General features: G+C 36.5%; 1 protein-coding gene and 1 long non-coding RNA gene across 3 annotated transcripts; one reads left to right on the forward strand and one right to left on the reverse strand.

Annotated features, from left to right (window-relative positions):
• The first annotated feature begins 656 nt into the window (after positions 1–656).
• On the forward strand, positions 657–13,887 carry LOC136854995 (inositol monophosphatase 3). The gene is given in 8 exon segments (XM_067131688.1): positions 657–794; positions 4,187–4,320; positions 4,322–4,414; positions 6,282–6,428; positions 7,826–7,991; positions 8,472–8,623; positions 9,610–9,730; positions 10,027–13,887. Coding segments are annotated over 8 exon segments (1,065 nt in total). The 5' UTR covers positions 657–790; the 3' UTR covers positions 10,275–13,887.
• On the reverse strand, positions 13,656–24,411 carry LOC136854996 (uncharacterized). 2 transcript variants are annotated; one of them, XR_010857856.1, is made up of 5 exons: positions 24,105–24,411; positions 19,456–19,625; positions 18,661–18,760; positions 17,311–17,480; positions 13,656–14,580 (listed from the first exon to the last, which is right to left on the reverse strand). It is a non-coding gene; the product is annotated as an uncharacterized lncRNA (long non-coding RNA). The 2 variants fall into 2 exon arrangements; XR_010857857.1 differs by having other exon boundaries at positions 24,000–24,152.
• Between the last annotated feature and the right edge of the window lie 652 nt (positions 24,412–25,063).

Here is a 25,063-nt window from a genome sequence, read left to right on the forward strand (position 1 = left end):
TTTATCAGTCTTCCCCTCTAAATGCTTCCGAATTATAACCACTTCAAATGTCCTATTGTCTTCGAAATCCCGTTCTTTCTCTATCAATCACCCATGTCAGAGCACTATAGTCTCACTAGTGCTGACATTCTTGCCACATTTTCATGGTATGTCTATGTTGTTCGCCCTTTCAACGCATTCTTATTCCATACGTAAGAAATATATCTTGACTACTCTCACCATTATTCTATAATTTGTATGAAACGTAAATATTTCACTGTCATACAGTTGAGATGGGTGGACAGCCCTTCGATGTCCAGCGACTTTGCTTTCATAAACTCTCCTCTTCTTTTTTAGACGTTTTTAAGAAACCCCAACGTTTCTTACCACACCTGTTCTATGATTACTCAGACATCAACTTCTGGTAGAAGAAACGCATGCCTGAATTGACCTCAGATGACCCCGAGGTAAAATTTAATATTACACACGATCTAGCAATATCAGTTTAGATCTGTGTCCTGACGTCAACAGGTTTCTTCTTCAATACACCTGTGCTGTCACTTCACAAACTCGGGAGTGCAAGTGTGCGGGCCAGACAATTAAAATCCTGAATGAAAAGGGAACACGACCACCGTACCCTTAGGTTAGTGTCGTTTCAGGTCCATTAGTAGTGCAGGGGTGTTTTGAAAGGGTGTAATTTGCTCGTTAATTGTGCTGAAAGGAGTCAGGTTAACTCTTGTCAGAGGTGCAGTACGTTTTGCCCTTAAGGCGAGTACCCTAACCAACCCTACTTTTGGATAATCAGACTTCGATGGGTAAGTTGAAGCCCATTAACTTTCGGGTAATTCATTTTAATTTTAATTATTTTAGTCGACCATTGTGCAGCCTCGCGAACCTATTTTACATGGAATTTTCTAGGCTTTCGTAAGACTGTCTTGGGCCACCCTTAAGTAGGCCTGAATCGCTTCTTTGTTGTGATTTGAATGTAGTTTAGGTAAAACGCAATGGGCGTAATCCTTATATGACGTGTTATCCCCATCACTTTTTTAGAACTTAAACTTACAAATAAGTGTAGTATAGCCTAGGCTAGTTTTTTCATCACTTATTTAATAGTAGTACCCCATGTTTTATGTTGACATTGAAACCTAAACGGTAGGCTAGGTTAATAGATAGGCTACGACAGGGTTTGAAATGATCCTATTATAGGCCTGCTTTGTTTTTATCGTGGCAGTATATTCAATTATTGCTTTTCTCATCCATACTGATAGGTCTTTTCATCTGTACTTAGTGTCAGTTTTATAGAATATTGTTAATTTACAACTAGTCTAAACCTAATGTATGAGAGTATTGTCATTCCTTCATTATGCATTTGAAAAGTCATTCGGTATTTCTAAGTAATAGATACACCGCTTGTATTTAGCGAGAAATGGCAGTTTCTTATAGTATTTTGGTTGCTTATTTGCAATTTAACATTATTTTGGGGGTCGGGCTGTAATTAACCTGTAATTAACCCCCTGAAGTCCATCCAACAAGGGGTTCCATAAGCGATCTTCACTAAACAGAGCACGACTATTACGCCTGTTTTCGAACGGTTCATATCCCCGCCTGCAAGTGCAATACCTTGGAAACTGGTTTTTTCTACACTTTTAGGGCTTCTGCCACTGGCTGTGCATTTGTTTGTTATTGGCCAAATGGAATGTCCCTTTGCCTTGTTTAGTACTGGCCCGGGGTGGGGTGGCGGTACCCATACGTTAACAAGTTATTACACTTGCCGGACGGGATATAAACCATTCCAAACAGACGTAGCCATGCTCTGGTCTTGTTGGATGGACTTGTGGAATTAATTATGGTACACTTACAGCCAACTCCCAAAAAATAACGTTAAAATGGCAAATAAGCGGCAAAATACTATAAAACTGCCATTTCATAAATAATTCATGTGTATCTATTACTTAGATCTACCAGTCATTCAATTTCTTTTAAATTCTTCCCAAGAAAAGATTTCTTTTCACAAAGTGAGCTATGTTCAAGTTTTCAATGTGGAGTACTGTATTTCTGATAGGTTTTGATGGGACACTGATCAGTTTCAAAGAAAGTCCTTTTAATTACAAATGCCTGGCTAACCTATGTGACCTCATCCCCTATGTCTAAAAAGTGATGGGGAACCTCAGTGAGAAACTATACATTTAGGGCTAAGTTAGTTTAGTCTTCTTTATCCTGGCTTTGTAGGACCCAGTACCTTAAGTTACTGTGATTTCAGTTTTTCACTTTATTTTGTTTCCTTGACCTACAAATCCAGTTTCCCCACTGTGGTACCCTGTTATTGTTTGATGTGATATGTTGGCATTCATGAGTGAAACTTAATATAAAAATTTTGCAAAAAATGAGTAAAATATTTGGCATTTTGAAATAATTTTTATTTAATAATGCTTGAACTAATAGTTTTTTAATTATTTTTGTTGGAAAATCAATGTTTTTGTTGACAACATGTATGCCACAACCAAACCTGATCCAGCTCTACCTAACTTTCATAATTATGGTAACCAAAATTTGTAGGTGGTGAAAAGGTAAGAATAAGGAACTCTGAACCAGAGACTAAAACTATTTGGAAAATTGTGTGGTGTGTCTGTACAATCACAAAAACTAAACTCAGGAGAAAAAAATAATCCCTCGTGTCTAAGGTAGTGATGATATTGATAAAAAAGATACGAAGCAGGAACTTAAGCAGTTGGTATTACAGAGATGCATCCTAACTTAACCTACCCAAGGGTGCCGTGTCCTGCCTGACCGAGGGCTTTGCCTTCCTGGTTAACTTTCTTGGATGTCCCCTTAACCTTTCTTAAGAATTATGGCTGGAATATTTGTAGGGATAGATCCTAACCTAACATAATCTAATCTAGGATGGCCCTTGACCATATGAGTGTAAGCTTCCAAGTCAGATGTAGAAACTTATGTATATATCATAATGTCTTGCCTAAAAAGATATTGTATGCTTTAGTTCTCTCAAAGTATTACCTCACAGCTCTGTGACAGGCCATAAAGCAAAGTCTTCGTGGATACTAAGCTGAACAGGAGCTTTTATCACACTCAGGAGTAGGTCAGCTCTACTGCCACAAATCTAGACACATAAAAGAAACCCATAGTACAGTATGGTAATGTTGGGAATGAGGAACTTAACTCAAGAATGCATGGCGTTCACTCATCCTACAGGCAGAGGCTACGGTGTGAAGAAATGCAGTTTTCATTACAGGCAGTCCATGCTTATTGGTGGTGTCAGTTAATGGCAGTCCTGTTTTATGGCGCTTGGCTAACGGTGTCGTTAACCTGATTTGTGGCTACGGTAAGCAATTTTCAGCATCGGTATGCAGTTTATTGGGGCCAATAAGCAGTTTATTAGCATTTGTGATGTTGCAAAATCCATTTTTTATCATAATTATTGGCGATTTTCGGTTAGCGGCACTCGGCTGGGAAGGGAACCCCTGCCGTTAACCAGGGACTGCCTGTAGTTCCTTCAAGAAAAACTCTGATGGGCTCATAGATATCACTTGGTAGACTCCTGAGCAGAATGACTGTCTGAAGTTAGAGGTTTGAAACTTAAGGTGGAGTCTCTCCTTCTAATTGTTGATACAGGTGTTTAAGGTGAGCAGAAAAGGATGGATAGATTCCATCATCATCAAATACCTTGGGCAGTGCTGATCTGTACCTTTTTATTGCAGACAGAACCTCTGTGACCTTCTCAGGTACTGTACAGCAGAATTTCAGCTATTGTTGGATAGTTGCTTGGAAGGACTCAGTCCTCCAGGAACTGCATCAGTTACGGCATGTTTACCACTTAGCTAGGCACTGTCTAGTTGTCAACTTCTATCCTGGTGGGGCGATAGCCCCTGCAGCCTGTGCTGAAAGTCCTTTCAGGAGGTGTCACCTGATAACCTCCAAGCCTGTAATAATTGGAAGAGTTGAGGATTGTAAATTGGAAGAATTGAAGATTTTTATGGAAGCAATGGAAGTGAGCTTGCTGGAGAAGTTTGTCCCATGATGGAAGGGTTCTGGGAAAGTTCACTAGGGTATTCATGTACGGTACTCTAGAAGTATGGAATTCTCTTAGTTTTAAGGTCTGAATTATTTTTGATTGCCAGAAGAGAGGTTTATTGAAATTTCCAGAATTTTGGGAGAGATTCTTGATTGCATGTTTGTTCTTTCATTACAGATTCCAAAGAAACTAATGCAAAAATCGTCAAGATGAATCTGGGCGCAAGTATCCGTTTAAATAAATTTGGAATTGCCCTCATTGGTGGTATGATCTTCTTCATTGTTTTACTGTATAGAAATTCTGGAACCCCTGCCCAGATCTGATTTTGACGGTCGTGCAGCAACCGTTAGCCTGAAGAGATTACTCTCTGCTGCAATTGATGCAGCAGAAAGGGGTGGTAAAATTGTAAGTATTGTTGGGTAGACTACATGTCAGTACAGTACAGCAGGTTTTATAAGTATCAAGAGCTTGAATGCTAATGTTTAGTCTGTATTTCACAAGACAGTACTGTACGGAATGTACAGACTTTTAAATTGTTACTAATTTTATATGAATCAGAAGGAGAAAGACCCCATTGTTACTTAATTCTCACTTTACTTTTTGGTTTAGTCATCAGCATATTTATGTACATTAGTACTATCCATCTCCATCTAACCTTAATTTTTCAGAGTTTTTTTTATTGTAAACACTTTTTCCATTTGATTATTATGGGGTGTGGTTTTAAGTACAGCACGGTGCTGTATATTGAAGTGTGTACAAACTAAAGAAACCAGTGCCTTCAGTTTGAAATTTGTGATCTAATAAATATTTACAAAAAATTCTCATCTTTAGAAAAAGAAAAAGACAGCAGTCCTGTTGGCAGGTGGTGAGAGATCACTACCCTGGTAGGTCTAAGATTCATATGTCTCTCACATATCCTAATCAGTCTCCTTTCTATTCACTTTATTTTCTTCAATCTTTTTTATATTTTTATTGTTTTACTGACCCTGAATATCTTCAATGCGTATACTTTGTCTACCAATTTTTGTACTATTTCTTCAATCTGTTCACAGCTCAACATCATATTTAAGCCACGTTCTTGAATGCAGTCTGGTTTCAGTACCTAGGGCACTTTGCTTTTCCTTCTTGTGGGATGTTGTCAGCTAGACCTAACGCAGACTCTCATTGTTCAGAATGAGAGATAAATTTGAAACTGTAATTAGAAAACTTAATTCATTGTCTTTGTTTCAGTTATAAATTCAGTATGAAGATACAGAATTCACTTAGTCTCCTGGAAGTTTTTAACTTAACAAAGCCTTAAGGACTTGTTTTTTTAAATTCCTAGCTTTGATTGGCGCTCAGGGTTATTCCCAGTAAACCTTTTGATATATTTTTGACAGTTATATATTGTATGACTAATGTCCGTGTAAGGGGTCTTTGATGTGTGTACCGTAGTTATATTTATGTTGATTATTTCACAAGTAGGTTCATTGATTTGTATATGCATTTAGTAGAAACAGAACTTTATGTAATTTGTGTGACTGGTTCAGTACTATCGACACTGAAAAGGACACAATATGAAAAGCATCACTGATTACACTCAAATTCTTGAACTAGGTTTTGGTACAGTGTGCTGTCTTCATCAAAGTTCACTGCTGAACTTTTGACATCATGTACAGTAATGTAAGGTGCATATCTGAAGAATGATTCTCTGATTTTTTGCTCTGATGTATTAAGATGCCAAGAAATAATTTTATCCTTTTTGATACGTTGAGGTATATCTCTTTTTACCCAGACTAATTCATTAGTACCTGATGATTTAATGAGACCTCCAAATAATATTTCCAGGCCCTCAATGGGTTCATCAAAAGAATTTGTTATGGAATGAGAGGTGAAAACTAGTGCAAGCAAGGTTAAAGAAGTTGGGCAGCTGGGTGAAAAGGACCAAAGGGAATGGATGAAAAATGAAAAAAAATTGAACAGAAAGTCTTACAACAGGGCTTTAGGAACACTTCAGCGAATCCATGCGTCATTGTCATTGCTACTCAAATTTCACTATAAGTAGCACATTCCTGTTGAGCATGAGACTAGGAAAAAGATTTTAAGTAAGGTTTGATGGCTAAACACGTAATGCATAAACTGTTAAACATAACAGGTTGTACACATTCATGTGCTTTGTGAGGATAAATTTCCACAATGGAGTAAGGATTAATTTTTATGGTTAATAAAATAGTGCACACACTAGTACATAGTATTGTGAATAATGCAATTTGGTAAAATCGCTTCTAAACAGGTGTACGACGTGCGTGTCAAGGCAACACTTAACGAACAGAGTAAAGGGAAAACCAAAGAGGGTGCAAATGATCCAGTTACTGATGGTGACCTCAAGTCTCATTTGGCCATGTTCTATGCTTTAACAAAGGCATTCCCAGGAGTAGAGGTGAGCTTTTGAGCGACTTGAAGAGTACATGTCTTACTTTTTTTACTGTACTAACTTTACAGTTAGCTGAACATTATCACTCTTCTTAGAAGTCATGTAATTCCACATTGCTGTTTCAAGAGAATTTTTTCTGTTTCTGCATCATTCAGTACGTTGGTAGCCAAGTAGTCAACTGTTCCATCATCATAAAACTTCAGTGCATCGCAATACAAATCTGAATGATGTTCCCCTTCTACTAATCAGAATTGTTTGGCAAGTTTAGAACACTAGCTTGTTTCCAGCTCCTATTGTATGTAAAGTATATAGATTTGTTTCTTATAATCATTCAGATGACTGGCCGCTTGTACTTTTGATACGAAGAAATACTTAAAGTGTACATGACTTGTGATGCTGCACAGACACAAAATGTAACACTCATTGCTGGACTCATATAAAAGATTATGTACACTAAAAGTAGTTTTTCTAGTGAAGTTCACTTTTGCATACTTGTGCATGTTGAGTAAGGCTGTTACTAATGTATATTTATATACTTAGATTTAAGCAAAGTTTTAATAATTTAGGCTGATTTTAAAACAATTCTGTTGCCTATTTTATAAGTTCAGGGTAAGAAGTAATGAACATTTGATTAACAAACACATCTTTTTATCAATAAGATTAATAGTGTAATGATGTACTAATGAAAGCCACCTTGGATTATTGTTTAGAATTCTCAAGAAAATCTTGCAATAATGGGGGGGAAATAAAACCAATGATTATCTCCCACTATTTAAAGAGAAACAAACAATATGCAGTATTAAAATATTTAAGTTTGTTTTTCATAATTACTTTATTTTAGTTGATGGAGGATGATGTTTTAATTTGGCTCTTTCCTGACTATTTATTATTTTTATTTTTTACTGTGGTTAAGTATTGATAATTTTGAACAAGGAAAGTCTCCTCGAAGGTGGTTTCTTTCAACTTGGTTTTTGTATCAGATATTTATTGAGTTGTTTATTTGGGGGTTAACATCAGTGTACATATTGTAGTTTAATGAGCCAGTTGTTATAATTGGCTCTCATAATAACGTGCATAAGATTTTTGCTTCACAGAGAGATATAAATTAGAACAAGTGAAAAGTTTAAGAACTTTTACGGTTAGGTGAAAAGTGACTGGAGTAAACCTGTGAAAAATCAAAGATGGAAAGCAGTGCAATTGGGTGCCAAAAGGGTCATTGCAAAGAACCTTGACTACTGTGTGTGTCTGATACTCAAGGCAGACTGTATGAAGTAAACCCCTCGCCCAGTGGGACTTACTATTGTAATGTTAAGCCTCCTAGTTGCAATTTTGAAGACTTAAATCACAAATTTTATTGTATCTCAAGGTCCATCAGATTGCTCACTTGTTTATTGATTTCTCAGGTCATTTCCGAAGAGCACGATAAAAGCAACGTTGATGCATCAACCGTTTCTCCAGCTGCAACATTTAATGTAGAAGTAGAGAGCACCATCGTAGATGACGACAGCATCCCTGCGGAAGACATAAGGGTTTGGATAGATCCCCTTGATGCTACTCAGGAGTACACAGGTTTGTCCAGTGGAACAAGCATCATTGTTCTTGAAGAAAATATTGTTAGCTTTGACATATGAGTATCACAAGAAGTTGTGTAGTTTCTAATATCTTTGGTCGTTGCATATGAAGAAACTTCTTTTCATATTTATTTAGAGGACCAGAAGTATCCAACTTGGAGATTCAGTAACAATTTGCACAAAGAAAGGTACAATAAAGTAAACGATTTTTTCTTTTTATTCTTTTACATCGTGTCATATGAGAATTTAATTCAAGAACTGCACATTAGCTTAAAAGTACTTTACAACAGATATTGTATTTTTAGAATACAGTATAGGAACCTATACTTTTATTTGTGCATCAGTGCTTGCAGCACCAAAGCACTGGTACATATATAAAAATTTAAATATTTTTATATATCAGAAATAACAAACCTGTTGCTTTGAGGCTTATTTTGCATGCTGAACAGTATTGTACTAGATATTTTTATTTTTTCAGAAAACTTGAAACAGTACGTAACCACCATGGTATGTGTTGCAGTGAAAGGCTACCCAACACTAGGTGTCATTCACAAACCTTTCGAAAATTTAACAGCCTGGGGATGGGCTGGTAAAGGTGTTTCTCCTAAACTTCATGTTACAAAAGATCAGGTAATCATTCCTTTATTCGTATTGGTCAGTAATTTTTGTCACTGTATTGCAGGAACTTACTGATTGAATAGTTGTACCATAGTGCTGTAATGTGAATTGTCATTGTTTTCCTGTCAGATCTCCCCTTTGCTGGAGTGGACATGAAATGAGATCTCTCTCTGCTACTCTCTTCTGTCTTTTGCACTTTCTGCCAGAATTACTATCTGGTTTAGGTCTTCACTTATGCCCTTTTTACATGATTTTCTGACCTTTCCTACTGGCCTTTGTCATGCTGCTTCCCTGTCTATTACTTTTCTGAGAGACTTATTTTCCTGTTCTGTTGTGCGAGATCATCAAGCATGTTCTTAACATATTGAAAATCCTTTTATTTAGAAACTTACTGATAGCGCCCATTCATCTCATCAGGGTGAATGTAATTCTGTGGATTCAAGAAACAGATTGGGAAATTTATGGTACTTTATTAATTCTGTGAACTATTTATGCCAGCAGTAACTGTAATTCATTATGAACAGGTGTAATGGCTTGTAGTCTCTCTTACTGAAAGACCATACAGAATGTTTCATGGAATGACTTAAACTATTTCACAGAGCTACAGTTGAGGCATTCAGTTATTGTTGGTATAAATCTAGTATTGTACAGTATGGATTAGTTGGCTGTTATGTGGTGGCAATACTACAGAATTTTGCCACACTTTAAATTAGAATTACGTATTGCAGTACAGGTATTAATTGTTCATGCCAAAGCAAAATGTGCTGGGTTGCAAACACTTGCCCTGTTATCAAGATTCAATGACTGTACTTTATAAAAGACTAGATGTTTATATATTTATGAAAAAGAAATTATCCCCAAAAATTTTGTATAGTTTATGTTCTAGACCAAAAAAGTATGCATAATTTTTTCCATTTAAATGTAATCGGATGCATTTATTTTATGGTCTGTAGTTTTTTCTGTTTATTAGCTCTCATTTAAAAATTGTTTTAATATAGGGTGGACCTAAAGACGACATAGCTCATATTATTGTCTCGCGGTCTCATTCGGGCGACGTCAAAGACGTAGCTTTAAAAGCATTTGGTGAAAACACTGTCGTCATTCCAGCTGGAGGTGCAGGTATAGTATCATTTTTTTCACATGTTATCAGGTCCTCTTTAAAACTTTTAACTGTTATAGTTAAACTGTCCTTTCTCAGAATACTCTCTATTTTGTAGTGATTTAACAGGCATAATTTGGTAACTTAAAATGTTTAAGTCAAATTGTTGACCTGTACAAATACAGTAATCTTTAAATATGTTGGATCCATTGTATTTGCATTGAAAGAAATTAATTAATTCTTAACTGTAGCATCGTCTTGCAAATGTACTTAGGCATTTCATATTCGTAAAGTTAAAAACTTCTTTTGCTCTCAGGATACAAAACTTTAGCAGTGATACAAGGCGAGGCAGATGCATACGTACATGTCACTTTAATCAAGAAGTGGGACCTCTGTGCTGGCAACGCCATACTGAATGCCTTGGGTGGAAAGATGACGACACTGAAAGGAACATCCGTTGATTATGGTAACAGAGAGGAGTACAAAAATCAAGGTGGTGTTCTGGCAACGTTATACCAGCATGACTATTATTTACCCAAATTGCAAGTGTTGCAAAAGTCATAAAATTTTTATTGTTATATATCTTGCCGGTAGTGTTAGTGTACAATCATCCTTAGGTTTGTGTGTTGAGGTAGCTGGGTAACATTTTTAGGTAGGCCATTTCTTTCCCTACTCTGCGCTGTGTCATTTTGTTGTTCCGGCTAAAATAGTGGCGAGTATTAGGTTGTCACCTCCTCTCTCCAAGATGATGGACTGTATAAAACCTGGAATATTTGATTAAATAGGGAAGGATCTCCTATTTGTTAAGAGCAACCCATTTAAGTTGAAATTCTTATATACGTAGTACTCATCCTCATCACAGATTTCACTGTAACTTGCTCTCAATCTGTTAAGAGCTGCAGATAGTGTAAAAATAATAGAAATTCTTCCCGCATCAAGTGAATTTTAATGATTTTTGGTTGTTCATATATTGAATGGTTTACTGGGTAATTACACTTGATTGTTTTAAAACTATGCATGTATTGTTCACATTTTTTATCAAATCTCATGAGCATTTAACCTTTACCTGGTATGAACATTCCTCATTTTATGTTATTTATTTGTTTATGATCATTCACCGAATTGAATTATTTTATGATACTGTGTGTATGATCGGGAATATAAAACTATTATATGTATAATCTGGAAATACTTTTCCAAATATATAATTTTTTTTCATTAAATATTTGAAATGATCTGTTATCAAGTGTACGATTCCTTTCAATATGCAATTTTTCTTTCTCTTGCTAAAGTATGTCGCATACGTCAGAAATCATACCTTTCCATATGCATTATGATGTGTAGCTGACCAGAAATTATATATCAGTCATTGTCTCTAATCCCTTCTGTCAAAATGATGTTGAACACTTCATTCAGTGCATAGTGGTAGGGTATGCAATTTCCTTTACCAGAACCTTTCATCATTCACATTACCTTATTCCTAAATCATTTTCATCCAATAACAACCAGACTGCTACCTTAAAATCTGAAAATATCCAAAGCTACATGGAAGTCTTCCTAACTTGTGCAGTTTCTAATACAGTGTCTGCATATTTAGATGTAGAACAGTTGTCACAAATGCACTTAATGTTGTACATCCATCAGGAGAAGTAGATTACAGTATATGGGTAAGTCTTGTGGTAATTGAGCTGTCATACCATTAGGTTCATAGTGTAGTATGTGCTTTCATGTCTGCTGATAGTTTATTAGTCCTATACTTAGCAGTTGTAGCTCATGTTAGTAAAATGTTAGAATCTGGAAAATATTGATGGAGTATTATCCGTCAGTCATTTGAAAGCCATTGAAATTAGTTGTTAGATATGTAGTTCTCTCAAATAGAATTTGTTTTTAATAGTTGGTCGTTTTGAACTGTTTAGAGTAGATGTAGTGTGCATTTCAAACCAACGTTTGCATTGTAAGTCTTTCCCAGTGCATGTAGTATTCAAAGAGGATTTTGTAGTATACAGTCAGTAATTTTAATTCCAGTGATACACTAATCAACTTGTGGCCAGATTTCATGAAATTAAAGACAGTATGTTGCAAACAAGGATTTTAAAGGTACAGCATTTAGTATGATATTCAAATCACTTTCAAGTACCATTTTGTGAGGCAACTTTTGAATATGGAATTAAGGATAATGACTGAGCAGTGTTAGCCCAGGAAAGCATTGAGGTAAAACCCAAGTTAGTGGTCATAAACTCTTGCATTTTAGGGGAACAACAAAAGTATGCAGAAATGCTTCTGTTAGGTGAAAGGATGTTTGATCATGTTTATATAGATGTATATAAGGAGGTAAAGAAATATATAATGCGAATTGCTGAAGAATTCCCATTGTACTTTATTTTTTACTTTTACAAATAATTGAAAAAGTCCTTGTACACTTTAGTCACTTAGTTTTTCCAGCTTTAGGAGATTTATTATAACATTTTATTAATTTTGGCCAAGAGTGTTCAAATTAATAGGGAACCTTGATATAAATAATTCTGTTTTACTTCTTGTAAATATATTTAAACTACTAGGTAAAGACATTAACTAGTTGTAATGGTCTCTGTTGTAACTCAACATACAAATGTAACTCACATACAAAATCTCCATTTGAAGAGCTTTAGTTGGTGATTTAATAATTTTGTTACATTAATAATTCTTGTTATATGTTTGAATTCTTATCATTTTGTGACTGAGTATACAGGCCAAAGGTTTGATCACTGATTGGGATTGGAAATTGCTGCTATTTGAGACCTTGTGTAGTCATAGATTTTCTCAGTTATTCCTGGAATTTTTGTTCAATACAAACCTTGAATTAGGTGATGTTTTGATCCGTATTATAAGACTGCTTTGTACAGTTTGTATAGATAGAACCTAGATGCCATGGAAAATTTGTTATACTGTTACTTTCTTGTTGGCAGCTGGCCTATAAATATGCATGTGTGCGTTATTATGACTCCAGATTGATGTCTGAATTCTGGGCTGAAAGCTTTGCAGAGGTTTGCCAAGTGACAGTGATTAACAGCAAGGTAATGAACTAATAGAGCTCCATTTTAACTTCATATTGTAATTATGAAACAAAATGAAAACTCTTTTGAAGATTCTTTATAATTTGATCCCATAATGGCTCCGTTTATGAATTAAGGTACTTAACACTGCATCTATCATAAGATGCATTTCACCTACAGCATACATAATTATTACGTGTGTCAATCTTTCAGTGATAGGTTTCTCAGACCTGGTTTGGCACTTGTGGTGGTATGCTCATGTTCTCTCCGGTGTAAATATTTTTTGTTTAGTTATTTTAACCACAAATTGACATTAGTTTTTAATATTTCCCTTCTCAAGGGCATTATATTAAAACTTAAAATCTTATTTATATTTTTTAATTTAATGCATATACTAGTATGCTTTATAATCTATAGCCATTGTTCGCAGTGTTCTGGGGTTTTTGTGAAACAAAGATTCAGTGTGATGAAATCTAATTACAGCACTTTTATTGATGAATGACTGGAGTTCCATTTGATGATTTGATCACATACAGCACCCACACATGCTATTCTTATGTTTGCTGGAGTAACTGGCACTTTACTTTCGTATTCAGGGACTGGTCACCGTCAGTGAATAGACTTGTCTCAGTAAATTGCAAGGTGTGGCAATGAAAGAGCTACTGATGCCTTCAGTGTTTTGTGTGGTAATCAACAGTAATTGTAGTGACATTTGCAGTATACATGTATGTGTGTGCTTTTGTTGAGTGCTTTTCAGTCTTTATCAGTGCTTTTCATTTTTCATAGAACTGCATGGGCATTCTCCTTTTCATTTCATGTTCACCATTAAAATTTTCACTTTGCTGTACAGCATTTGCAAGAACACTGTACAGATTTGATAGGCTCATATTTCAATGTTAACAAAAACACTTAAAAAATATGATTATATATGTATAAACAGTATACAGCTTTCCATTACAAATCTTGTCTGTCAGAAAATGCAATACAAGGCTCCGCATCTGGAGCTCCACTTACTTTCAGACATCAGTACCGGAAATTACGAACATATCAACAGTTCAGTACGGTAATCAAAGAAATGGTTGGGTTCACCAGTCACAGCTGTGAAATTTATTGTATTAAATAATAATTAAAAAATTTATACCCTGCTTAATTTTTTTAAACCTTCCTGGAGTTTGAATCTGATTAGCCTTTTCCACTCTAATAAAACTAGTATTTTAGATTCTTAAACAAAATTGTAAGTTTTATACAAAGGTGACATGCAAGCAGAACTAGCAGATTGTATGCATACATACTAATTAACATTCCTGATAGCATTTCCTGTAACTATTAAAAGAATAAATAATAAAAATAAACATATGGAAAAGAAGTTTAGCTACATTAAAAAACTACCAATTTCCCTCAGACTAAGTATGAGTACTGTACACTGCTGTATATTATTATTTTACTCTCACACTACTGTACCTCTGTAATCTGAAAGCTTCAAGCTATGCATAGCCTCTCATATGTACATGTAGTCACTCTAAAATTTATGACTAGTTTACTTAATATATCGCAATACTATTCATCACAAAAGTGCTAAATGCAAAGGGTCTCGAGACATTTCAGAGAGCCAGAAAATCTACAAGGTGTAGAGTGAAATTTGGTATGAATAGTGATATTGCCACAATACTCAGCATTCCAATCACTAGTCATATGGGAAGAAATGCATGGAAAGGAGCGGAAACCGACTGATTTATTTCTTGGAGGTATACATCTGGTATCATGTCCGAGGAATAAGGGGGATATGGCACCATTGTCACAGTGGAGGTGCCTCGGACATCTTTCTCATATCTCACGAGCTGAAATGCATAAAAATCGTCACTTTAAAATAAAATTTAACGCAGAGTCTTAAAGCTCAAAGCTGTTAGAAGTTCAGCTAAGCTGTATGATATTAAAACAAACTATACTAATGCCTACAAAAATGTTCCTGGAATCCAACTGACCTCATTTTAAGACAAAATATAACATTAACTATGCACTAGTATTTGGTATGATTAGCTACACTATATTCCATAACTGTATTGAAAATGACAAGTAGTGAGCTGCTTACCTTTGTAAAATTGACCTTGATTTAATAATGAAAATATGCATTCATGACAGCACTTCAACTTTCTTTTCACATTACAGAAATACTGTAAATCCCCCGTACAGTATTCGTGGGGGATGCGTACTGCACCCCCCCGCAAATAGCTAAAATCCATGAATACTTAAAACCCCTCTAGAAACACTTAGAACTGCCTAATTTGTTAGTTTAAACACAAAAAAAACCCTGTAAAAATGCTCAAACCTGAGTATTTCAATAGTTTTATCACAAAAAGTGCATTTAGTCATGAAAATATGAAAATACAGTAATAAGTGAATATTTCTCAGTGAAAAATACCGCGAATGGGCGAATTTTCCGCGAATAATGTGTATGTACGTTCCACAGAGAAATCTGTGAATAGATGAGACTGTGAACACGGGGGTTTACTGTAGACAACTTGAAATAATGCCACATTAACAAGCAGTGTATCCATACAGCAATGCTCTTATTTTACTTAAGCTATAATACCAGGTAAGCACTGAAAAATAAATATATATTCCATACTAGAAAAGTGGCAGTGATTCAGCGGAGTGAAATCTCCTGCCACTTATGGGAAGCATTTCATCTTGTCCAGCCACATTTCTCCACTGCTTAGTTTTGATTGTGGCAAGCAATCCTCAACCACCCATTCTCACTCCACCCCCTACGGCTGTCAATCAAATTTGGTATGGTATATGTTAAGTTTCACACTAAAGCATAAGATTAATCAACAATACTGCTCTGTAAAAACTCATTTTCAGACTTGGTAACTCTAAGCCACATTTCTTTACCATGGATGTTTCACCTCTCCTTAGTACAAGAGCATTAGTTCTACATTTCATTTCTTACTATTGGTAAGATTTAGCAAGTTCTGGTCTTAGGCATAAAATAAGAGAAGTATTTGGATATATTTTAAGGAGAAAGGCTTTTCCAAAATATTGTGACAGAAGAAGAAAGGATATGATGGCATCACTATGGTCAGCACTTGTCCAAGCACAAATGTGAAGCATCTACTACAGTAATTTCATGGCTTCCTTTGAAAAAAGATCCACAGGACTTTATGGCTCTTTTCAGGAAGAGAGAGACTGCATAATAAATCCCTGCCTTGAATGTTCTACTTGATCTCAGAAAACTTGCATTAGGTGTAAGAGGTAGAGGACCTACAGAGACAGGAAGAATGGTATAGTCTGATTATTGCTCGACCTAGCTGCAACCTGCAACCCCTTTCATTACCATCACTGTACCCCTGTTCTTATTCTCTTTCTTCCATCTTAATTCCCATTCTCTCCAAACAATTGTTTCATATTGAAACTGCAAGGTTTTCCTCCTTTTACACCTTTAAAACCTTGTTCCTATAAATTTCCCTTTCAGCTCTGAATGACCTCATAGGTCCCAGCGCTTGGACTCTGGCCTAAATTTCATATGCATATTGGTTGACTTCTTAGTTGATGAAGTTACTGAGATGATGTGTTCACCTCAAAAGTATGGATATGATTTTCTATTTTGACCTGACCAGTTCAAAATTAGAATGGGCAGCACTGACTGGCTTGTTTGACCCAGATGCCTTTAAAATAGAAAAACCTAAGTTGTCAAAGTTATGATGATGCTTCATATAAGAGATTTAGTTTTGTCTGTCAGTAGCAGTGACTAAAACCCAGCCAAGAAAGACTACCAGCAACATAGTATAGCTATGGCTGCATTATCAAGCCAAGAGTGGAGAGGCCGACTAGGAAGTCCCACACAAATTAAATCCAGAAATGACAGGCTTATGAAGAGAACAGTCAATTGGGTTTATGATCATGACATCAATACCCTGACATCTACAGCAGGCAGCCTTGTGGCCAAAAACAAGGTCAGGCTATCAAAAATTAGACCATAATGCTACCCAAGGTTGCAGCCGTGCTGCAAAATCTGGTCGTACCAAAAGCAAGAGCATAAAAAGAGAGAGTGAAGATGTCTCGGAATTGTGGTTGATGAGGAGAGGCCATCCACCAATGTAACAAAATTCATGACAGGATGCTACTCCTGATGACTTCTCTACAATAGTTACAAGACAAACAGTACACAGCCTCCAGACACTACCAAAAACAGGGACCAGGAATGTCCTGGAAAGAACTCAAGGTGATTCAAAGGACCTCTTCTTCCCAATGTTGTCTCTCCTCAATTAAAAGGGTCTGGTACAGAACATCAGCAGGATGCGATAAGAGCAGACTGTTCTAACCAATATAGGTAGTACTGTAATGTAATAAAACTGTGACATTATTTATTGTAACTACTGACAGTTTTAAGACTTCATGCTCCTTTTTCAGAGTAAACATAACTAACTGTTTGTAGTAATGACGGACACTGTTTAGTCTTCAAAGGTGTGGTTTTTAATTATATTTATCAAGCTCAATTACTAAATTCCTTACCAAGTGTCAAATTGTTATCAAAGATTACAAATATCGAATTAAATTAGGCAACTTACTTGTGAAAAAAATCCTATATTGGGGTAAATGAAGGGTCTTGCTGCTTTCACTGTTTTGTATGCATATTTCAAGGTCATCTGAGGCAAATCTGTATTGCCTACCAAAGCTGCAAGGGCCAGAGTGGCTGACCTACTCACTCCTGCTAAGCACACAAACATCATTCCTCTCCCTGGAAGAAAAATAAATAAAAGAGACCTTTCATCCGTTTAAAATCCAACATTCCAATTTGTGGGTATAATACTGACCTATCAAAACAAAAGCCACATTCACAACTATGAGAAATAACACAGTAAAAATCACTCCTCTCCCTGGAAGAAAAATAAATAAAAGAGACCTTTCACCCATTTAAAATCCAACATTCCAATTTGTGGGTGTATAATACTGACCTACCAAAATAAAAGCCACATTCACAACTACTAGAAATAACACAGTAAAAGAAATAGGGCAATGTACAAACATGCATGAAATGACCTTTGCATGAATGAAAAGTACTGGTTGTAAAAACTTTCAAAACAGAAAGGAGAGTAGATTTAGGTGCAAAGTTTTGGGATAAGAAAATAGAGTTATAAATGGAGTGTGGAATATTTGAAACTTTGCCCATATGACCCACCCACCACTGGGGCCGGCGAGATCACTCAGCTTTGTAACGGCAATAAAGACGTGAAGGAATTTTTATTGAAAGCTCACACAGACAGGGTTATACTATCAAGCATTTCAGTCTCAGACTGTTATGTCTCTTGGTTTGGTTATTATCTAATTAGATTTTAACTGACGGTCTTCAATACAACCATCATTCATAATTAACTCTGGTAACAACAGCATAGCTAAAAATAAGGATTCATAATTATGCCTGAACACATTTCCAAACCAAAAGACAATAGACCTCTGAGAGTGTCAAACAGTCCTTAAAATATCTGTGGTTTGCGGCCTCAACTGTCAGGTAATACATCATATCACTAATTATCTTTAATTTTTTTTCTTAATGCAACATGAATAAAACCATACAATACTGAACCAAACGTCCATATACAATAGCAAGACTTCTTTTATACTATTCCAAGCTTTATTACTTCAACTGGTCTGCAGAAAAATCTAATAAAAATGAGGAATTCATTAGGAAATGTTATTGCCATTTAATCAGAAAAAACAGTAACCTGGGAGTCGTAAGAAGGCTACTAGGAAGGACCCACATGAAAAAAGGTTGTGGACAGAAACCTGGACCAGATGGGAGTTGAGGAAAAGAATGCACAAGACGGTAGAGAGAATTCATTTCTTCATGTCCATAACAGGAAGGTCTAAAACAGAAAGAGTATGGGTGAATGATGGTGAATACATCGAGCATGTCTCACCTTGGCAGTTTTTAAAAGCAGTTGTCACAACAGGGAAGAATGGAGTCAGATCTGTATCACGGTCATCCTTCACTGGGATATGTATCAACTGAACTGTTCCCTGCAAAGGTATAAATTCAACAACTAAGGGTTTAGCTGTTTCTATAAATTCACCAACTGAGCTTCTAAATTGTAATCACAAGAACTAAGATCCAAGTCTTATTTACAAATTTCAGTGTCAGAATATGTTGTATTACAAAATGCACGAGCTCCACAACTCTAAAAATGGGCTAAAGTCACTTGATAAAAAGGCACTGTATAAGTAAAGGGAGCTGACAATGAATAGCCAGCCTTTGAGCATACATTCAATAAACATTCATTCACTACTGAAGTCCTTGTAACCTATTCGGGAATAAAGATATATAAGCTTCAACATCTTGGGTCAAAGATTTAAATCATTTGTAAAACCTCAACCCACTACCTGGTCTTGAGTCCAGGTCTACAAGACTTCATGATTTCCTTGACTACTTATGTATTCTTGAGTATGTCATGACTGATTTGTCTAAGTAATGTTCTTTAGTACTGTATTTGTAATATTTTCTTGTCTTTGTCTTCTTTTCCTAATATTCCTACTTTACCATATTCATCTATAAAGCAATTAAAGATAACCTACAATATTTTTTCTTAATGTAAATACCTTAACATTTTCATGCTTTACTGTCACTTCCAGAGATTCTTATGACCATTGCACCAAAGTATTCTACATAAAATATTTCAACAGCAAAAATGGCCACAGAGTAAACAAATTTTACTCACAGGTAGCGGTGGAGGAGAAACTTCTGGGGTTGCCCAGACCAACACAGATATTTTATTTGCTTTTAGTAATTGGGGAGAAATTTTGCGAGCACTTCAATTATATTCAGAGCCATACCAAACTCATTCCAACACATAAATGTCTGCAATCACCGCTCATCATTGCAAATTACCTGTTTAAAAAGAAGTGACCAGACCATAGTCAGTATTTTAGCATTAATTTCTTGGTTACCTCTTAAAATAACAAGACGTCAGTGTATGCAATAAACCTGAGAATTCTCCTGATTGTCGATGTTTCTCTACTTTTATATTTTTACATAAAATAACCTCTTATGACATGATTGTCATGTTCTTGATTCTAACAACCGTAATACCAATAAACATACACTATTCTGATAATCTTGAATAAAAAAAATTCAATGTAGTAAAACTGCATTACTTCATAGTGAAACACAGCGTTCCTTACCTTACACTATAAAACACTGATGTAAACATACTCTTAAATGTACAAACAAAACTAAAACTGTTCTATCAATTTCAATATTTGCAACATTCAAACCACTGTTTTACAACTAAATTAAATTTAAGCTAAAGGCAAACTGAAACTGAAAAAAATTAGTATGATTTTGACACAACATCAGTGCTCCCTCTAAAAGGCAATGCTGACCCTGTAATTCCTTTGCCTGAAGCAGCCATACTGCTAAGGAACCACCTGCCTAACATATATCACTAGTAGGTGTACTAAAGTCTCAACAGTGCACTTTACATAACCTGAATGGGTAACTGAAATTTTGCATTATTCATATCCACTGAAAGTATGAAGTCACTCTTACTAATAGATCCTAACACAGAATGCATTTTCTCTATCAGAGATTGATGACCGGTATCCAGGCTCCTGGGTGACTTCACCAAGAAAAGTCAACTGTAGAAGCCTAGGAACAAACCGTCTACGACTTTCTTTTCCTGCACAACACTGGCAATGTCGCTGTAGAGGTGTTTCATTGAAAGATGAGAGGGTAAGTTCAGGAAGTTGTTGGTGTCGGAGTTCTCTATATGTTTTGGCAGAGTAGTCTCACTCTGCAGAACACTCCAGTGCAGTACTGGGTTTGTCCCTACTCTTACTGAAGAGTAAAGCTGAGGCAGTGGTGGAGGGGAGACTGAACTCTGATCCATTGTGCAATTTCCTTCAAAGGCCCTAATGCACTCATCAATGACTTCCTGCTAGCCTCAGCTCAGCAAAGCATATCAGGGAGTTACGCAACTTATCATATCTAGTCCAGCACTCAGAGGGTTGGGGTTTTCTCTCATTCTTGTAAATTCTTGAGTCTGTGAAAAACTAAGAACCTGTCAATCTCTGATGAAAGACAGAAGAGTTTCACAATCCCCTAATAAGAATTCACTGGTGGCGAACTTGAATGAAATGCTTTTGTGCCTGGTGCGAGCCTTAAGGTACCATCTTAAAAGGACCTGACCTCGTAAGCCAGAGTGTCTGCGACTTTGTTAGTACACGTAGTCTTCTACATACAAACAAGTTTCATTCCTCAGCTCATTTGTAAGTTAAATTTTTTTGCAAGTCCAACAAAGTTAGCCTAAGCATTCAAAATTGTCATTAGCCTACAGCAATAGCATTGTGCAGTACTAATAAGGCTTTCTATCTCTGCAATTTGGTCTTGTGCATACAGTTTATGTATCCAACATATTGTGCAGACACAGAAGTCTGTATCTTTGAATTTTGTATGTAGAGGACTAACTGTACTGGCAATCATAAGAGGGTGGTATCTACGGGCACCCTTTTGTCCTTGGTTCATAAAGTGATCAAACAAGCTTACAACTTCTCAGGAGAGGACAGCAGTCATCTAGTTTGGGCCAGAGCTCAAGAAGTCAAGGGTGTGGGTCTGTCCCTAGCCTTTCCAGATAACTTTTTGGTGTTTCAGGTAATGAGGGCAGGGGTTTGGAAATATCAGACCACATTCACCTCATTCTACATGAAGAAGCTGCCCACAAATCCATGGATACCATCTCTTTGGGACCTGAGGAGGCTGTTCTACAGGTTGTGTGGTCACACAAGCTCCATTTGGACAAAAAAGTGTCTTGCTTTAATACCTGCTTGAGTATAAGTCTGAGGATAAATGCCATGAGACTGGTCTCTTCCTCCTTGCTCCCTATACAGAGTAGTGCTCAGACCAAACACCTGCTGGAATGGACCATGATACTAATAAGCTATACAATCCAGCAACCAATTTCAGAGCTTTAAGATGTAATTCTCTTGACTCTTCCTTTCAATAAATTGGATAGGGTAGTGGGTAGAGCTGTATTACAAACCATCCTCTCCGCCTGGCACATTGTGCAGTAAGCCCCACTGTATTCGCGTTCTCTGCGATTGGCGGACTCACGCGTGCGGGTTTTCTGTAGAACATATCTAGCCATTATTCGGAAAATTCGCTCATTCGGTATTTTCCACTGAGAAATATTCACTAGCATTACTGTATTTTTCACATATAATTTTCATGAATAAATACATTTTGTGATAAAACTATTAAAATACTCAGGTATAAGCATTTTTTACAGGGTTTTTCTTGTGTTTAAACTATCATAATGGGCAGTTCTAAGTGTTTTTAGAGGGTTTTAAGTATTCACCTATTCACGGAGGGTGTGGGATGCATCCCCATAAATCGGGGTTTCACTGTAATCCTCCAGGAGTTGCATCTCTTTCTCTGAGGATATCCTTACTTGAGTGAAACTCCAGACAACTCTCACTCAGGCTTAGGGCCCTACTGCTCGGCATCCCCATGACTGACAAAGTAGGAGGTTGCTAGAATTATAATTTCTAAAGTTCATTTCCAGGACCATGGTCGAGACACTTTCAAGTGGATTTCACAGTTCAAACTTCCAGTCAGTTGACAAATAACAACCTCCCACTTACAGAGTAAGTCTCCTGCATACAAGGAAATGGTTTGTATTTTTTATAAGGAAATGAAAAATGTTTAAAGTAACTTGTATTTTTTCTAAGTACACAACCAGAGCCTTTTTCCATATTCCCCCCACCAATCCCCCTTAGGCTAACCAATGTTTTTTTTTATTTACTCAAAACATCCCCATGTCACATTGTAGTCACACTAAATAGAGGTATGTTTACGGCAAACATAGAAATGAGTGGTTACCTCCAGTGATGAAAGTAAAAAACACACCTACGATAAACAGTATGAATTAATAATAAAAAATCCTAAGCCTACATCTTTACTGCTTAAAACTTACCATAGCCTGGTGGTTGTCACAGAAAACATAGAAGACCATCACATGTTAGGATCTCACAGTCTTCTGTAAATTGTACAGAGGTCTATTTATAAAGAAACAGCCTTAGCCTATTACGCAAAGCATAAGGTTAGCAACAGCCAAGGTTTATCCAAGGATAAATTTGTCTGGGCTACACCAAGGTATATAAGCTTACATATTATAAAATTCTGGCCAAAGGCCAAGCACTGGGACCTTTGAGATTATTCAGTGATGAACGGGAAACAGAGTAAAAAAGGTTTTAAAGGTGTAACTAACAGAAAACCCCACAGTTGCACTATGAAATAATTGGTAATTCTATACTGTATATTAGCTCTGCACCTGTTTTTACCTTTTCAACGGGTTTTTTCTACACTTTTAGGGGTTCTGATACTGGCGGTGCATCCGTTTGTTGTCGGCCAAATGGAATGTCTCCTCACCGTGTTTAGTACCGGCCCAGGGGGGTACCCATTTGTTAACAAGTTATTGCATTTGCCAGACGGGATATGAACCGTTCAAAATAGGCGTACCTTGCTCTGTCTTGTGAAGATCACGATATGAAACCACCAATGGATGGACTTCAGAGGGTTAATTACGGGTTAATTACACTCGAGCACCAAAACTTAAAAGATGGTCATAATTAGGAACCAAAAGACTGTAAAAAAGTTAAGTTAGAAGGCAATCGTAGCCTTGTTGGAGCTACTATATAGTTCCACCAAATAATTATTAGGAGAAGGTGGACAGTCAGATTGAGGAAAGGGAATATGAACACAGGTGTAGTAAAAGGAATGAAAGGGGTTGTCACTAAGGAATGCTACAAAGAACCTGAAGTAACCTAATGCCTACAGTGCACCGTGTTAGGTGCTCTGACAGCACTAACCCGCAACGGGATAAGGCCTATAGGCTTCTGGCTAGTTTGGTACCCACACTTTAATGCATTCTGCCAAAAATCTAGGTAAAATAAATGAATCAAAACACTTTTGGGAACAGAATCGTCTAGATTTTACAGAGGCCTACCAAGCTACACGGCAGGCTACTGTAGCCTATTTAATGTCATACCCTATGCTGACAATCTACGAACAGGGGAAGTTACGCCTATGATGCCCTTAACGGATATTTCTAAAAATATTCCAAAGTCATGCAATTGCCTGCAAGAGAATGGTAGGAACTGTCATGACATTTAAATTTCTTGTATATAAGACTCGCCTAAGACTGCCAAGGTTCAGAGATGCCTTCAGCTACTTCAGCAAGAATTTAACGATGAATTATTTACTTACAAGAATAAAATCATTCGCCTTTACGTTAACAAACATCTCCGCTAACATCTTTAATCATAACTATTATATGTCATGACTGTCAAATGAATAATAAATGATTCGTACCTGCCTTGTTTCTTTTCAAACTTTTGGCAGCACGGGATCGATCACTTCATCGTCAATTCCACTTCATTAGCTTCGGAACGACTTCGAATGTAAACACCAACTTTCAGTAGTGTTTCTTTTCCAAAGATGGCCTTGGAACTACGATGAAAATATCAGGGACGCCTGTGTTTTTGTTTTTAGTTTTTCTTATAATAGTGAAGAAGTCTACGGAGCTAAAAGACACTGTATTTATCTAGCCAAGACTAAAAAAAATTAAGTAGGACACCAGAGGGGTCCATCAGTCGGAACATTATGTGCACGACACCCCATAGCTTTCTCATTCTTTTACTTTTTAAGTCAGGAATATAGTTTTAATTTTGTCTCGGATATTGTTATGGCTCCATTTGAAATTTACGTTCTAGGTCAGGGAGAGCCTAAACAGTCATTTACTGATATGCTATCAAAACCAATCTTTTTCATTCTGAATCGATAAGGGGGTTTTAGAAACTCGACACTGTAAGTAAATCAGTGATTGCAGACTCGGATAATAAACAAAATCCTATGAAGTGGACTGAATTTTACACTACAGCAACTAAAGCTGCGATTATTCTAATTATATATGGTTCTTTTAATTGCGACCTCTAATAACTTTTGTTGTTGTTATTAACTTAAGTTACCCTTATGCCAGCACAGGCTCTTGCTCTTGAGCAGCTCGTAACCGAGTTAATAACTATATTCTATTGGTCCTTGCAGAGATTTTGGAGCGAAATAATGTGAATTCTCAAGGCCCCCCGCCCCATCATTAGTGAAGTTGAGCATCAGCAGGTTTGGTTAGAACCTGGATGAGTGACTTCCAACGAAGGCCGAATTGTGACATGTTCGCTACACTGCTGACTTCTTGAAGAGAGAACACAATCGCCATAAGGTCTGATCAGTGCTTGGGTATTCTGTAGTTGACCACCAATGCACGTTAGATGCCA

This window comes from Macrobrachium rosenbergii, chromosome 30, assembly GCF_040412425.1.
Source record: "Macrobrachium rosenbergii isolate ZJJX-2024 chromosome 30, ASM4041242v1, whole genome shotgun sequence".
Taxonomy (NCBI): Eukaryota; Metazoa; Arthropoda; class Malacostraca; order Decapoda; family Palaemonidae; genus Macrobrachium; species Macrobrachium rosenbergii.